The sequence below is a fragment of the Abramis brama genome (genome assembly GCF_963993115.1).
Source record: "Abramis brama genome assembly, chromosome: 12".
Lineage (NCBI taxonomy): Eukaryota > Metazoa > Chordata > Actinopteri > Cypriniformes > Leuciscidae > Abramis > Abramis brama.
Window position 1 is genome coordinate 20,161,796 of NC_139974.1, and position 18,299 is coordinate 20,180,094.

The following is an 18,299-nucleotide window of genomic DNA, read 5'->3' on the forward strand; positions in this document are numbered from 1 at the left end:
CTTTTTTGCTGAGGAGCCAAGCCTGGTAAGCTGGCCGCCACCGTGGGCAGCAGCAGATGTGATGATGGGATGTACATCTCCGTTCCTTCCCTCAGGGAACGAGGGTTACGGTGTAAGCCTGTACCCCTTATTGCCTGGACGGACGATAGGAAAGGGCTTACACAGAGCATATCCATCACTGTTGTTCCATGATAACCCATACAGTGAGATTATTGGATAACACTGGGAAAGCGTGCCCATTCTATGGAAGGGGAACGCTGCGGAAGCCACTTTCTTCAAGGGAGTTATGTGGAAAAATACATATGGACTAGCCCGAAGGTTGTACTGCATATGAATATTGGGTAACTTAGCCCAAGGGAAAGACACGGGGCTTCGATTAGGAGCAGCCGTGGAAGTATACACATATGGAACCCAGCCTAACACCTGATCTCTGAAGGGAGTGGTAGGAACCTTGGGCACATAGCCAGGCCGGGGTCTCAGTACAACATGGTTGTCACCCGGCCCGAACTCTAGGCACGATTCGTCAACCGAAAATGCTTGCAGGCCCCCTACCTAGAGGCCAGTGCAATCAGCAGCAAAATCTTCAAAGAGAGAAGCTTTAAGTCTGCTGACTTCAAAGGCTCAAAGGGAGCATCCTGAAGAGCTTGAAGCACCAGGGAAAGGTCCCAAGAGGGTATGGAGGGGGGACGAGGAGGGTTTAACCTTCTCGCCCCCCTAAGGAACCTGACGACCAGTTCGTGCTTTCCATAGATGGCACATAGATGGCAACTGATTTGCCATCTATGTGGTCGTGATAAGCTGAAATAGCAGCAGCATGTACTTTGAGGCTGGATAGAGACAGCCTTCGCTCCAACCCTTGCTGCAAGAAGGAAAGCACGGACCCTATTGAACATCTTCGGGGGTCCTCTCGGCGAGAAGAAAACCACTTGATGAACAGGTTCCACTTCAAGGCACACGTCTCGTGGACGGCGCCCGTGCAGAAGTGAAGGTGTTAAGTACCTCTGGGGGTAAGTCACCTAGAACCAGAGATGGAGTTTCCAGAGGTCCGGACGCGGGTGCCATAGGGTGCCCTGTCTCTGAGTCAGAAGATCCTTCCTCAGAGGAATGGGAGGGACTGTCACGAGGAGCATGATTTCTGGGAACCAGGTCCGGGTGGGCCAATAGGGGGCCACCAGAAGGACCTGCTCCTCGTCCTCCCTGACTTTGCACAGGGTCCTACCTTTGAAGGTGTTCAAGCAGTTCAGCACCGACTGAGCGCGTTTACTCTGTGAGGAGAAAAGAGATCCTCTGGGGGCGAGTTTGCTCTTCTCCCAGTTGGCCGGAAGACGCAACTGGCTGAGGTGCCTGAGCACGAGGTCCCTGTGTTCGCATAACTGATCTCAAGAGTGTGCTAATATGAGTCAGTCGTCGAAATAGTTCAGGATGTGCACGCCCTGTTCTCTCATGGGAACAAGGGTTCCCTCCGTGACTTTTGTGAAGACACAGGGAGACAGGGACAGCCCGAAGGGCAGGACCTTGTACTGATATGCTCGACCCTCGAACGCAAAGCGCAGAAATGGCCTGTGTCGAGGAAGAATCAAGAATCAAGTACGCGTCCTTCAGGTCGATCGCTGCAAACCAATCTTGGGGACGGATGCATTCGAAAATGCGTTTCTGCATGAGCATTTTGAACCCACCACATTTCTTGGGTACAATAAAGTAGGGACTGTAGTGCCCTGACCTCATATCGGCTGGAGGGACTGACTCTATCGCGTCCTAGTAGGACTGCGATCTCTGCTCGCAAGACATGGGCATCGGCTGCTCTCACTGTAGTGGAGTGGATGGCCCGATCCATCTCCGGGTCGCCTGTCCTAGTGCTGTTTGCTCTTGGCTTTACCGCCCTGCTTGGCAGGGGCCTGGACGGGTGGGGGGGGCCTGCCTGCGACTGGCTCCTTGGCTCCGCTTAGGTGGAGGCTGCTGCTGCGGCGCGGGAGCGAGGGCAGACACAGAAGGCCGCCCCGGCGACGAGCAGACTGAGGGGCTGCGGGCAATGGGGTGGAGGCAGCAGCTGACCGCCGCGGCAGGATGTGCTTGATGGTCTCAGTCTGCTTTTCAACCAGTTTCTGCTGGGCAAAGTTCTCGACCACGTCGCCTTTGAGTGCTCTCAAGCGCACCTTACCAGCTGTGAGAACAGCTTTTGTTTGCTCAAGTCAAAACAAAAGCAAAAAGAAAAGAAAGAGAGAGAAAAAAGACAGCTCGCGCTGCTGTGCTGTCACCCGCACCAGTGTGGGGAGGTCCGAAGAAGAAGAAACTCGCTCAGTTTCACAATCCCCTTGAAGGTATGTAGAACACATCTAAGCAGCAAAAATCTAAGAACCAAATAAATGTTTTCTATTTTATGTTTGAGCTGTATTTTAGTTTCGCCATTTGGCTGTAAAGAATGTTTACCTGTACAGAAGGTTACTAACGTTTACTCTATTGAAGGTTGTTTTTTTGATAACAGACTACACACTAGAGTATTCTTTATTCCTTGTGTTGCAAGGACTTTGTGGACTTATGGAACCCATAAGGAATGGTAATGCTTGAAAGTTCTGTTTTCTCCGATGTGAGGTACAGTGGAGAACTTTGGTTATACCAGCTATAATCCTCTAGATAGAAAGGTCATCTTGGACTTAAATTGAAGCTTATAAACTTGGAAAGTTTTTCATGTACATTTGAGGCAGTGATATATATAATAAAATGCTTGAAAATGATCACTTTTGATGACAATTTGTCAGGCGGACAGCCATTTTTTTGTCTTTTGGGGTATGTTGGGGGTGATATTTCACAGAAAAAAGGCAGCAATGCCCAGAATCTTTTTCTGCTAGTTTCCCCTATGTGTCAGGATACACCATGCAAAATTTGAGGGTTATATGGCCATTTATGTAGCCGCAGTACCATTATATTCACAATTACATTATTCCGCCAAAAGCTTTTCCCAAAAAGGGTGTATTTTGGCCCCTGAGACCAAACGGGGCCGAGTTGGGGGTGCTCATTATCAACTTGTGATGGCCCAAGGTATAAGATAATAGGAAATAATAGTGAAAAAAAGGTAGCAAAAACATCCTGAGGAGTGGACCTGGCTCCCGGCCTAATATACATAAACTAATAATCAAAACACTCTCATCATGAGCAGAAAACAAAAAAGTTTTTCCTTGCCATCCATGCCAAATAATTTCCTCAATTAGAACATTGTTTATTATGAAATATTCTTAGCAATGCTGATTGACGGAATAAAATGTTATCGTCTAAAGGTGACTCTTTAACTTGTAACAAACCTAGATTATTTGGATGCTCGCAGTCATACATGCAGATAAAAATATTTTTACTTTGCTGCATTCTCATTTTCTGCAGCGTTGTAGTGAAAGTTGGTGTTAGATACAAATATTACCGCATATAGCGGCAAAAGATCATTGTCATAAATCCCCCTGAGCGCTTGTGGTGTGTATGGCTCTGTTGTTTTGACGCGCTGCTCACTTTTTAAAGTGTAGGATAAGGATTAGTAAAATAGCTCAACCGTTCTCGCAGTCCGGATGGAATCAAGCTTTGTTTTTCATGCGGCTAAGAGGACATGCAGTTGCCCCTCACAAATAAATTAGATTAATCGCGATTAATAATCACTATTACAATATCAAGAGAAATAATCAACAGTTATTATTTTTGTCATGATCATGCAGCCTTATGCAAATTAGATGCAGTTGTGCTGTTTGTTCATGTTAAGGATGAGTTTCCAGCTGATTAATTGTAACTCATCAATCTTGTGTTCTTCAGGTGGCAGGAATGGATATGGTGCTAAACTCTGTAACATATTCAGCCTAAAGTTTACAGTAGAGACAGCCTGCAAGGAGTACAAACGCAGCTTCAAACAGGTACAGCCGTTTTACTGCAGGGTGATTTGGAATACAGGAAATATGTTGTGGTTGTGATAAACCTGCAGCTATCTTGAAGTCTTACACTTTAACTTAGTATTTCTCCTCCCATCTCTCCCAAAGACATGGCAGGAGAACATGGGAAAGACCAGTGAGGCGAAGATCAAATACTTTGATGGGGATGACTTCACCTGTGTCACCTTCCAGCCTGATCTGGCCAAATTCAAGATGGAGAAACTGGATAAGGACATTGTGGCTCTGCTAACACGCAGGGCGTATGATGTGGCTGGCTCTTGTAGGGGTGTCAAAGTCATGCTCAATGGAAAGAAGCTACCCGTAAGTCACCTGTCATTTCCTTAAGTAAAAAAGAGCTCTTTACACAACAGTGTGATGAGGATTTTCTTTTAAATCTGAAAGACATACAAACATTTTTAGACATTTCTTGTCTCTACTGAGCATGTTTTTGTGTCTCGTGCTGCAGGTGAATGGTTTCCGCAGTTATGTGGATCTCTATGTGAAGGATAAACTAGATGAGACGGGGGTCGCTCTAAAGGTGGTGAATGAGACGGTGAATGAGCGCTGGGAAGTGTGTCTCACCATGAGTGAGAAGGGCTTCCAGCAAATCAGCTTCGTCAACAGCATTGCCACCACCAAGGTCTCTGAAACACACCGTTACTTATTCCTGAAACTAGGGATGTAGAAAATTACACATTTTTCAGAATTGTCGGTTGGCTATCAGTTTTAACTCAAACCTGCATAATTAAACTAGTTTCAGGTATGCCAGACCCCAATCTGATTGTTTTAATATAGCAGTGGTGCTTTAAAGCTGATGAAATTAATTGTGCAACGTTTAGAGGGTTGAACCAACTAAACTAACAGCAATAACACAGCATTCTCTGCTATACTCTAGTCAGCACTTCTACTATACTGGTGGTTTCTTATCATTCCTCTGTTGTTTAGATGCTTTTTTAAAGTAATGTAATACTCATTAGATGTGTGATATCTTAGGGAGGAAGACATGTTGACTATGTTGTGGACCAAATTGTGGCGAAACTGATTGAAGTGGTGAAGAAGAAGAACAAAGCTGGAGTCTCTGTGAAACCATTCCAGGTTTATTTTCACTACTCAACACACTCACAAGATATAATATCTATTTAAACACTTGGAAATTTGCTTCTTCAATCTCTTAAGATGTTGAGTGCTAAGAATTCACTGTTTCAACTGTTCTAAGAAAATGCTTTTTAATTTCAGGTTAAAAACCATGTGTGGGTATTTGTTAATGCCCTGATCGAGAACCCAACCTTTGATTCCCAGACCAAGGAGAACATGACTCTACAGACCAAAAGCTTTGGCTCCAAATGTGCTCTCACTGAGAAATTCATCAGATCTGTAAGTGTGTGATTATCTCTTATCTTGGTTCTGATGATAGAAAAACAGAAAAGTTTCACATTTTAATTTTAGACTCCCTTTCCATTATCAAAAGCTTCGGGACAAAAAAATATTTGCATGAATTGAACTCGGCATGAAACTGAAGTTGCGACCACTGAGTTATGCACAAGACAACACGTAACATGTATTAAGAAAATCAATTGGGAATATTTGGTTTAATGCTGACTTCAATAAGCATCGAGCTGTGGTAATATCTGAGTTATTTGTCCATCATAGGCCACAAATTGTGGTATTGTGGAGAGCATTCTGAACTGGGTGAAGTTTAAGGCTCAGACACAGCTCAACAAGAAATGCTCCTCTGTCAAACACAGCAAGATTAAAGGAATTCCCAAACTAGACGACGCCAATGATGCTGGTGAGTTCATGACAGATAAACCCCCTTTCTCTTTTCTGCTGTCCACAGCCATATCAGCAGATTTTAAAGATCATGTTCTGCTTATTAGGATTTAGCGATATGGTCCAAAAATCTAATTTCTGTATTTTTAGACTGAATATGTTATATATCTTGGTATTTTCTATGAAATAGGCTAAATGTTCAGTTTTTAGTTCATAATGCACACAATGGGTAAATGAAGCTTGCAATGCACTTTGTTTCAGGGTAAAAGTCTTTTTAAGCGATAAAGGCCATACATTACATTACTAAGTTTAACACACTATTCTTCGTACTGCAGTTTATGGTGCTGTTGTAAATTTTTATGCAAAATTAAGAGATTTGACGTACTTCCACTTCTGAATGCAATGTTTATGGCATTCCCTACAGATTAAATGGTTTCGCCGCTCATCTGATCTTTTGAATCTGAATAATCTTCAATAATTGAACTATGGCTGCAACAAATGTTTATTTTGATAACTAAATAATCTGTATCTGTTGATTATTATGACCGCCGCTAGCGTAGCTAGCGAAAGCGGTCATATAGGGATTGTCAAAGTTTTTTTTTTTTTTTTTTTTCGTCACCTTACTGAATTTTCCGTCAACGATACCAGGGACACCGAAACACCGGGGAACATGAAATTTGGTGGGCATGTAGCCCCACTAGACTTGTACGGAAAAATTTCGTTTGGTCCCCGGGGGCCACCCCCCCCCCCCGCGCTGGGCCCCCCCAAACCCAAAAAAATGCAGTTTTTCCTAAATAACTACCTGAACCGTGGCACCGAGGATGAAGAATTTTTTATGGTATGTTGGTCTACTAGACTTTTACGAAAAAATTTCGTTTGGTCCCCGGGGGCCACTTCCCCCCCCGCGCTGGGGCCCCCGTGAATTTTTCGTCAACGATACCAGGGACACCGAAACACCGGGGAACATGAAATTTGGTGGGCATGTAGCCCCACTAGACTTGTACGGAAAAATTTCGTTTGGTCCCCGGGGGCCACTCCCCCCCCGCGCTGGGCCCCCCCAAACCCAAAAAAATGCAGTTTTTCCTAAATAACTACCTGAACCGTGGCACCGAGGATGAAGAATTTTTTATGGTATGTTGGTCTACTAGACTTTTACGGAAAAATTTCGTTTGGTCCCCGGGTGCCACTTCCCCCCCCGTGCTGGGGCCCCCGTGAATTTTTCGTCAACGATACCAGGGACACCGAAACACCGGGGAACATGAAATTTGGTGGGCATGTAAGCCCCACTAGACTTGTACGGAAAAATTTCGTTTGGTCCCCGGGGGCCACTCCCCCCCCGCGCTGGGCCCCCCCAAACCCAAAAAAATTCAGTTTTTCCTAAATAACTACCTGAACCGTGGCACCGAGGATGAAGAATTTTTTATGGTATGTTGGTCTACTAGACTTTTACGGAAAAATTTCGTTTGGTCCCCGGGTGCCACTTCCCCCCCCGCGCTGGGGCCCCCGTGAATTTTTCGTCAACGATACCAGGGACACCGAAACACCGGGGAACATGAAATTTGGTGGGCATGTAAGCCCCACTAGACTTGTACGGAAAAATTTCGTTTGGTCCCCGGGGGCCACTCCCCCCCCGCGCTGGGCCCCCCCAAACCCAAAAAAATTCAGTTTTTCCTAAATAACTACCTGAACCGTGGCACCGAGGATGAAGAATTTTTTATGGTATGTTGGTCTACTAGACTTTTACGGAAAAATTTCGTTTGGTCCCCGGGGGCCACTTCCCCCCCCGCGCTGGGGCCCCCGTGAATTTTTCGTCAACGATACCAAGGACACCGAAACACCGGGGAACATGAAATTTGGTGGGCATGTAGCCCCACTAGACTTGTACGGAAAAATTTCGTTTGGTCCCCGGGGGCCACTCCCCCCCCGCGCTGGGCCCCCCCAAACCCAAAAAAATGCAGTTTTTCCTAAATAACTACCTGAACCGTGGCACCGAGGATGAAGAATTTTTTATGGTATGTTGGTCTACTAGACTTTTACGGAAAAATTTCGTTTGGTCCACGGGGGCCACTTCCCCCCCCGCGCTGGGGCCCCCGTGAATTTTTCGTCAACGATACCAGGGACACCGAAACACCGGGGAACATGAAATTTGGTGGGCATGTAGCCCCACTAGACTTTTACGGAAAAATTTCGTTTGGTCCCCGGGGGCCACTCCCCCCCTGCGCTGGGCCCCCCCAAACCCCAAAAAATGCAGTTTTTCCTAAATAACTACCTGAACCGTGGCACCGAGGATGAAGAATTTTTTATGGTATGTTGGTCTACTAGACTTTTACGAAAAAATTTCGTTTGGTCCCCGGGGTCCACTCCCCCCCACGCGCTGGGACCCCCGTGAATTTTTCGTCAACGATACCAGGGACACCGAAACACCGGGGAACATGAAATTTGGTGGGCATGTAGCCCCACTAGACTTGTACGGAAAAATTTCGTTTGGTCCCCGGGGGCCACTCCCCCCCCGCGCTGGGCCCCCCCAAACCCCAAAAAATGCAGTATTTCCTAAATAACTACCTGAACCGTGGCACCGAGGATGAAGAATTTTTTATGGTATGTTGGTCTACTAGACTTTTACGGAAAAATTTCGTTTGGTCCCCGGGGGCCACTTCCCCCCCCGCGCTGGGGCCCCCGTGAATTTTTCGTCAACGATACCAGGGACACCGAAACACCGGGGAACATGAAATTTGGTGGGCATGTAGCCCCACTAGACTTTTACGAAAAAATTTCGTTTGGTCCCCGGGGGCCACTCCCCCCCCGCGCTGGGCCCCCCGTGAATTTTTCGTCAACGATACCAGGGACACCGAAACACCGGGGAACATGACATTTGGTGGGCATGTAGCCCCACTAGACTTTTACGGAAAAATTTCGTTTGGTCCCCGGGGGCCACTCCGCGCTGGGCCCCCCGTGAATTTTTCGTCAATGATACCAGGGACACCGAAACACCGGGGAAAATGACATTTGGTGGGCATGTAGCCCCACTAGACTTTTACTGAAAAATTTAGTTTGGTCCCCGGGGGCCACTTCCCCCCCCGCGCTGGGGCCCCCGTGAATTTTTCGTCAACGATACCAGGGACACCGAAACACCGGGGAACATGAAATTTGGTGGGCATGTAGCCCCACTAGACTTTACGGAAAAATTTCGTTTGGTCCCCGGGGGCCACTCCCACCCCCCGCGCTGGGCCCCCCGTGAATTTTTCGTCAACGATACCAGGGACACCGAAACACCGGGGAACATGAAATTTGGTGGGCATGTAGCCCCACTAGACTTTTACGGAAAAATTTCGTTTGGTCCCCGGGGGCCACTCCCCCCCCGCGCTGGGCCCCCCCAAACCCAAAAAATGCAGTTTTTCCTAAATAACTACCTGAACCGTGGCACCGAGGATGAAGACATTTTTATGGTATGTTGGTCTTAAGGGCCCACATCAACCTAGCCCATAATCGATTGTCAAAGTTTTTTTTTTTTTTTTTTTTTCTCATCTGAATTTTTCGTCAACGATACCAGGGACACCGAAACACCGGGGAACATGAAATTTGGTGGGTATGTAGCCCCACTAGACTTTTACGGAAAAATTTCGTTTGGTCCCCGGGGGCCCCTCCCCCCCCCGCGCTGGGCCCCCCAAACCCAAAAAATTCAGTTTTTCCTAAATAACTACCTGAACCGTGGCACCGAGGATGAAGACATTTTTATGGTATGTTGGTATTAAGGGCCCACATCAACCTAGCCCATAATCGATTGTCAAAGTTTTTTTTTTTCTTTTTTTTTTCGTCATCTGAATTTTTTTTTCATCATCAACCTAGCCCATAATCACTCATTTGTGATTTGCGCCCCTCCCATAAAAAATTAAAATGCAATATTATTCTGCTTTAATCGCCCCTATCTTCAGTTGAGATGTTCAGAACTGCACCATATTTCATGTGTATGATTAACTTGACATCCTCTGGGGGTATGCTAAGTTTCGTAGAATTTCATCCATGGGGGGGTATAAAATAAATTCATTTATGTGCACATTTAGTGACTGTACACTCATCGGCCTGTAGATGGTGGTGTTGAGCGAAGGGTTGCTGGTTTAGGATGATACTGTCACACACACACATGCAGGAATACAAACAAACGCAAGCATGCACACACACTGACATCCACACGCACAGACACACACCCATACACACATATACAAATCCACATGCACAGACACACACACACAAACACACACGCGCACACACATGTACGCACGCACACATACACGCACAGACACACACACACACAGACACACACATACACAAACACATACACACACACACAGACAGACATGCACATACTACTACTTTTTTTAGGTATATACATAAACACGCAATACAGCCAAATTGCTCCACGTCATTTATTTTTGTGGAAAGCCAGTGCAGGCCTGAGCGGCGGTCATATTTTGTACCGCCCTGCGGTACATCTAGTTTCTTTGATAAATCGATTAATTTAATGTTTTTAATTAAATTATCATAATGTATGCCAGTATTATTTGAATAGTTTGGTGAATTTTGTGGAAACCCTCATCCAAAAATCAAATGTTTACTCCAAAAAAGAAAATTTTTTTTGTAAATGCCCTCCGAACAGCTTTCGAGACTCAAATCCGATCACTCAAACCACATCAGGAGGTTTGAGAAGCATTCCAAATAAAACTGGTTAAGTGAAAATGCATCTGGTTTTTGAAACCAACTATATAAATTTTACTCTTCCAAAAATGGTAAAAAACTAAACGTGTGAGAGCATGTTATAGGCTCCCGGTAGCCAGATATGACAGCACTGCAGCAGCACGCATTGCTGCAGATGAGTAGCTTCGAAAGCAAATGAAATTTTTGGCGAGAATCACGATTTTTTGGTTTCAAATAGAGATCACAATTCTCCCACAATTCTGAACAGACAACTAAATAAAATAACATGTAAATTACTTAAATTACTAATAACATGTAAATTATTCTGTCAAAATATAAACGCTGCAGTCTATATATATATATATTTTTTTTTAATTAGAATTAATATTTTAAAAAATTGGTTTGAAAGAATGATTCAACGAATGATACAACTCATTCAAATACTTCAATTGAATCAGTGTCTTTTATCCCAGTACTTCTGTGATCGTTTGAATTATTGTAAGACAGAAATACTGGAGTGTGAACACTGAACACTGGAGTGTGCATACAGAAGTACTGGATACTGTGTGGTTGAAAAGATTACATGCATACATGGCAAATGCTCCCTCTGGCTCAGCGGCAGTGCAAACACAGAATTTAAAGGTGCTCTAAGTAACTTTTTAACCTTAACTGAACAGCTTCGGAGTCAGTGGAATGGTTATATTACTTATTTTGGGTTGAATGGTGGTGGTTTCGCACCCCCCTGGTGCCCGAGAGCGGAAAAAACTCACTTGCAACTTTGGGCCGGCGAGCCGCCGGCCTCGCCGCCAGGAAGTATCGCGTGATATCAGGTCTCGCAATGTAACGAATTGCTTGACGGCACTGCACACGTACACGCCCCCATTCAAGCACCGGCTAGCTATAAGCAAAGGGCAACGATAGATTGAGTTATGGCTGAGCCTGTAAAAAAGAAGCAGAAAGCTAGGAAATCTTTGTCGGAGGACCAACGAAAGAGGAAACGGGAGACTGACCGAGCAAGAAGTCAGACTCGAGTAAATATCGGACCGGCTTTTTCAAAATGGGGAGAACTGAGAGAAACAGAAGCCTGCAAAATGGATGCTGACCTGGCCTTCTTGCTGTTGCACTTGCAAGTATCTTTGGAATAAACTGTGTTTAATATTTAAATTTCAAGTAATTGTGACCTCATGATGTTTGCTATTGTCTGTAAAGGTTTTTATTATGATCGCTGTCTGTTACGGGCTTACTAGTACGCTAGATACTATAACTTTGATGTTAGCATTGTCATTAGCAAACACGTTTGATTTCTGTAGTTGTTTGGCCGTTCCTCTGTTGGTTTTATTTGTGTAACTTACACTTTTATTTTATGTCACTAAGTCAACGCGTCTGATAATAGGCAATAAACATGTTGCACATATCATGATCGAGCTAGAAAAAACGTTCTGATGTTTTCTTAGACAAGCAAAGGTAAATCGTCATTCTACCAGATGAACTTATAGACCTTCCTAATATAACTTTAGACAAATATATATATTATATACCCTCCGATATATATATATTTTTTTATGCTCATGCCCATTCTCCCAAAAACAAACACGAAAGCAGTAGTTCGCCTCAGTCATATCGTTTGTTCCCGGTAAAAATACTAGTATGCATGACAACACAATAAAAAAAAAATCGCCATCAGTTGGAAAGAAAATATTGCTTTACTTGCCTCGGTAGACATAACTGGTTTTGAAATAGCCGGTTCCTCTGCTCAGCTGGGTTGACAGCTGATCAGCTGGGTTGCTCGTGGCGAGGGGGGAGGGACAACAGTTCGTTTTTACGACAGAGTGTTTGAAAGCATTTACTACCAGACACTAGGGGGAGCTTCGTAGAGAAAAAACACTCAGGCTTGCCTGGTGTCTCTTTAATGTTCCGGTGGTATTTTTGTCAAAGGTTTAATAGACACGGGCGAATCATGTCATTTAGAAATAAGATCGCGTGGGTGTTTGAATCGAGATTGCGATCTTTTATCAATCATTCGTGCAACTCTAGTGGAGAGGTGTTCTAAGGTCTTTTCCATTACACCTCGATGAAAACATGTAAAAACTGTTTGACTTTTCACTGTTCTTTGTAAAGAGTGTGTGTCAGAAATGGAAAGTTGCTGCAGATATCAGTTATAGCACATATGTGACCCTGGACCACAAAACCAGTCACATGGGTCATATTTTTGAAATTGAGATGTATGCATCATTTGAAAGCTGAATAAATAAGCTTTCCATTGATGTATGGTTTGTTAGGATAAGACAATACTTGCCCGAGATACAACTATTTGAAAATCTGGAATCTGAGGGTGCAAAAAAATCGAAACATTGAGAAAATCGCCTTTAAAGTTGTCCATTTATGTTAATGATTGTGCTGCATTCACTCACAAAAATACATGTTTTATATATTTACGGTCGGAAATGTACAAAATATCTTCATAGAACATGATCTTTACTTAATATCCTCATGATTTTTGGCATAAAAGAAAAATCTATAATTTGGACCCATACAATGTATTGTTGGCTATTGCCACAAATATACCAGTGCGACTTATGACTGGTTTTGTGATCCAGGGTCACATATCAGTTAAAGCAGATTAAAGGAACACGCCGACTTTTTGGGACTTTAGCTTCCCCCAGTTATCCCCCAGAGTTAGATAAGTCCATACATACGCTTTTCTTCTCCATGTGTGTCGTAACTCTGTCTGACTTAGCTTAGCACTGGAGGTAAGACTGGAGGTAAACGGCTCCAGCTAGCTGAAGCTCCCAATATGTGACAAAATAATGCCAACATTTTCCTATTTACATGTTGTGATTTGTATAGTCACAGCGTGTACAAATAACAAGGTCACATGAGACACAGCCATCTTCTAACCGTATACATACTGGGAACTATATTCTCAGAAGGCGAAGCACTGCTACTTCTGCGGAGTGATTCTTTAAGTATACAAGAATATTATTAAAAATGAAAAAAAAAACTAATAATGTATATCAGCATCTTGGTAAGAATATAGAATATTATACCACTACCTTTGTTTATTTCTGCTTTTCCATAAGTTATACCTACTCTCAGAGAGTGAAATATAATTTTCATTTATGGCATTGGTCTAAACACTACGGAAGAGGATTAGGGCCAGGCAATAATAAAAAAAATAAAACCATCTCGAGATTAAAGTCATTATAATGCGAGATTAAACTCGTTAAATTTCGAGAAAAAAAGTTGAAATACAATCTTGAGAATAAACTCATTAAATATTGAGAATAAAGTCGTTGTGTTTCGAGAAAAAACTCGTTAAATTTCGAGAAAAAAGTCGAAATACAATCTTGAGAATAAACTCATTACATTTCGAGAATAAAGTCGTTGTGTTTCGAGAAAAAAACTCGTTAAATTTCGAGAAAAAAGTCGAAGTAATTGTGAGAATAAACTCCATAGAGGACATGGCAGAGTTAGATCACTTAGTCAATCTATATTTTTGACTTTCTTTCAGTAACAAAGAATAGAACATGGTCTAGGTCGGCTAGGTGTTTTTAGAAGAAAGAATCAGTCCAATTTGCGCGATGTACTCGCTTTTGTCCAACATGAAATTCATCGAGGTTTCGTGGTTTCCCAGGATACCATAAGACGCATTATTAAACTGTTGATCCTCAAGGTGTGGAATTTCGACGAAGGAGACGCTTGAGAAGACGCCAGTACACTTGCGCTGGCCCAAATACACTCTGGCATATGGACAGCTATGATAAATTAAAACCGTACAGCATTGCCATTAATGGCTGTATAGATGGTTACAGTCGTTACATTCTGTGGATGGAGGCGTACACAACCAACAACGATTAATAATGCGTCTTATGGTATCCTGGGAAACCACGAAACCTCGATGAGGTTGATATCAGTAGGCTATGCAATGAACACTGATCGAATGCGTTATTCTTTACATTTCATTTCGACTTTTTTTCTCGAAACACAATGACTTTATTCTCGAAATTTAATGAGTTTATTCTCAAGATTGTATTTCGAGTTTTTTTCTCGAAATTTAACGAGATTTTTCTTGCAACACAACGACTTTATTCTCGATATTTAATGAGTTTATTCTCGAGATTGTATTTCAACTTTTTTTCTCGAAATTTAACGAGTTTTTTCTCGAAACACAACGACTTTATTCTCGATATTTAATGAGTTTATTCTCAAGATTGTATTTCGACTTTTTTCTCGAAATTTAATGAGTTTTTTCTCGCAACACAACGACTTTATTCTCGATATTTAATGAGTTTATTCTCAAGATTGTATTTCGACTTTTTTTCTCGAAATTTAACGAGTTTAATCTCACATTATAATGACTTTAATCTCGAGATGGTTTTATTTTTTTATTATTTCCTGGCCCTAATCCTCTTCCGTAAAACACACAACACGCATGCGAAGATCGACCAAACATTTGTGTTGGTGTGAACAGGCCTTATTTGTGAAAACATTCAATTCTTGTTAAAAAGTAATGTTTTTGTAATTTTATAATGAGAATAATATATTAAACAGGGTTCGTACGGGTGCTTAAAATCCTTGAAAGTGCTTGAATTTTGATGTTGTGTTTTCAAGGTTTGAAAAGTGCTTGAATTTTGGATAAAATGCTTGAAAATGCTTGAATTTGTAACTGTATTTCTTTCACAAGAAATATCTTTCTGACGAAATAGTTCTTTATTAAATAGAGGAAAAAAATGTAGCCCTTCAGAATCAGATACAGATTGATTTGCGTTACGCTGGCCAGAGCAAAAGTAGGCGGAGGTTTCATTTTGATTTCCACGGTTGTTTGGATGCACCGTTTTTATTGGCCACGCAGCGGCAACAGTTGAACTATTTTAAACTTTGACCGCGGCGTGCGCGCGAGCTCGCTGAGCTCCGCTTTGGTCCGAGTCGCGCGGCGCAAGCCATTGAGATATATCGGTTTCATTTCATAGCGCAGCGCGGTCCGCGTCCTATCTGAAAGGGCCATTAGTGACTGAGAGTACTTGGTGTGATAATGTAATGTAAGTATTGCATGTTCGTTATGTCACGTTCATTTGTGGAATATGCAGTGAACATTGCCAAAATTACAGAACTGTAACGTGCAAATTAACCTGCAAACGTTAGCCCAGTGCATAACAACAGTCGTTGATTACTGAACTGAAATCAGTCAGTGTCATAAGAAATATATTGTTACTGTAAGGTTTAGGATGGCCCTATGCAATATTTACACTGCTCTATTCCAGTAAATGTATTAGCTAACATTATGTCTTGGCCCAAGACATCTTGGCAATGAAATACATTTATCAGGCAGGTGCCTGTGCACTCAGATATTATTCAAACCTTGTCTATATCAAGAATGTGTCCCAACACGGGAAGGCCTGTCAAATATTTCTGTTCAAATCCTAAGTCTTCATATTTGAAATTAATTCAGTTTTACAGCCTATAAATCACATTATCTGGTAAGCAATATTTGGACATTAATATAATGAAAAGTATATTATTCATATGCTTTAGGCTATATACTTAGTGATACATTTTGAAGAATAAAACTTGTGATTGGCTTAAATATTAGGGCTGCGCAATATATTGAAATATTGCAAATGTATATTTTACAACAATATGCATAATTGCATATCGCAACGGCTTGCAATAACTGGGGTCGTGAACAAAAGACAAAGAAAATCACTCACTGCTTTTGGTTGAATAGGCTAACTTTTGTAGCTTTAACAAGAATCAGTATAATTCATGTAGTGAAAACTAAGCAGTGTTTATTTTTACATTTGATTAATCAGTTTCTGTTGTTAAATAAACCTAATGTAGGATAATCTGAACCCCTAAACCCCATTGATGTTAAAATAACACTTCTTATGCTACAGAACACTGATGTTCACTGTCTTGAAGTTGTAGGGATATTTTCTTATCACAAAAAGAATGTGAAACACGTATGTGTAGGTTATATCATTTTAAAGATAATTTAAAGATAATTTAAGTTAATTTGACACACTTTAGGCATTATCGTATCGCATATTGAATATCACATTATTTAACGAGTTATCGCATATCTCATTTTTCTTCAATATCTCTGCTATTATGAAACATTTGGCTGTTTATCTCTTTTGATGTGATAAAAACACTAAATAATAATTTTAACTATGTATTGGTATGTAATTTACGGTAGTGTAAGGTCCTGGAAAAAGCTTTAAAATGGACCTGGAAAGTGCTTGAAAAGTGCTTGAATTTGACCTTGGAAAAAGTGTACGAACCCTGATTAAAGAGGACTTATTTCATTTGGTAATTGCAATTTTGCTCTGTATTGCATATTGTAGCAGCTTCTTTGCTTGGCAGAGTACAGTAAATATGAAAGTGCTGTTTAAAATGTTTGATTCATCTGTGAGTAACTCTTGCTCTGTCATGTAGGGGGGAAACACTCTTCAGATTGCACTCTGATCCTGACTGAGGGAGATTCAGCCAAGTCTCTGGCTGTGTCCGGTTTAGGAGTGATCGGGCGAGATCGATATGGAGTGTTTCCGCTCAGGGGAAAGATCCTCAACGTGAGGGAGGCCACACACAAACAGGTAAGCTGCAGGAATCTTGACACGGAAAGACAAACCGTACTAGAAAATAAGGTCAGAGAATGTAATGATGAAGTACAATATTGACCAAGGTACATGAGATAGGCTTTATATTTATAAGCGCTTCTAACAGACCTGGTGTTTACTGTGTCTTGCCCTCTCATGCTTCGACAGATGTGTGTGCTGTTTAATGCCTCTGATTCGGGTTTTCCTCAGCGCATAGCTTTCATTTTATCCTTATTTGTAAATGTTAGAAAGTCCCGTGAGTATTTCCATTTAGCATATTCTGACAACAAGTGTCTTGTTATACTTCAGTGTTCAATGAGTGCGTCAAACAGACGAAGCACCGATAGAAATTAAGTGTAGGTTTCAAATTCTACATTTAAATCAAATAATCATATTTATGAGAGCAGTAACATTAAAGGCACTGAATAGCCCATTAATGTGTAAGCTCGCGCTCCATCGGCCCAAAGTCCGGCATCTGACCAGCGCGGAAGGTCTCTACGTGTTACTGTCTTTTCTCGAGGCAAAGTATTTTTTGATTAAATGCAATACCTTTGAATATGTATTCTGTCGTTATTTCATCTGACTCCATAAATGAAAAAGTTTTAATGATATCTGTGCATCATTAAATGTGAGCGAATGTTTGACTATTCCGTTTAACTCTTTAATGAAAATAATGTCAAAGTCAGTTAGAATAATCAAATGTAACAATTTATTATGTCAGGAAAATGTATCATGCCAATTTCATAATCAATTATAGATAAGATAATCGATACAAAACATCAAATGCTCTGGAATAAAGAGAAGAGATGCAAACCCAACATTAAGATACATGATGCTAAGAGTTTTACTCTTAAGTAAGAGTCACTTTAGCATCATGGGCCAACTTGAGTTACAAAAAGGCCCAAGCCCTGAAAGGGCGAAGGCCCTATTGTTTTCGTAAGGATTATTTTTTAGGGCCCAAGCCCTGAAAGGGCGGAGGTCCTATTGTTTTCGTAAGGATTTTTTTTTCTTTTTTTTCTCTTTTTAGGGCCCAAGCCCTGAAAGGGCGAAGGCCCTATTGTTTTCGGTAGGATTATTATTATTATTATTATTAGGGCCCAAGCCCTGAAAGGGCGAAGGCCCTATTGTTTTCGGTAGGATTATTATTATTATTATTATTATTATTATTATTATTATTATTATTATTATTATTATTTTGTCAACCTTTCGGGCACTTTTGGGGCCCTTAACATGCTAGAAAACTCTTGAAATTTTGCACACACGTCAGAACCCGCGGCCATCAGGGCCGGACTGAAGCTGGTACCCGGGCGTGGCAGGGGGGCTCGACAGCGCCCCCTGG

At 42.0% G+C, this 18,299-nt stretch overlaps 1 protein-coding gene across 2 annotated transcripts in view; it reads left to right on the forward strand.

Moving 5' to 3' along the window:
• The window catches only part of top2b (DNA topoisomerase II beta), an 88,874-nt gene that overhangs the window by 12,085 nt on the left and 58,490 nt on the right, over positions 1 to 18,299 (forward strand). For both annotated transcript variants that reach the window (XM_084132013.1, XM_084132012.1), the window contains exons 6-12: positions 3,790 to 3,887; positions 4,011 to 4,223; positions 4,369 to 4,542; positions 4,896 to 4,997; positions 5,139 to 5,276; positions 5,553 to 5,691; positions 16,800 to 16,957. In XM_084132013.1, the coding sequence (XP_083988139.1) occupies positions 3,790 to 3,887; positions 4,011 to 4,223; positions 4,369 to 4,542; positions 4,896 to 4,997; positions 5,139 to 5,276; positions 5,553 to 5,691; positions 16,800 to 16,957 (1,022 nt within the window). The remainder of the gene's footprint in view (positions 1 to 3,789; positions 3,888 to 4,010; positions 4,224 to 4,368; positions 4,543 to 4,895; positions 4,998 to 5,138; positions 5,277 to 5,552; positions 5,692 to 16,799; positions 16,958 to 18,299) is intronic.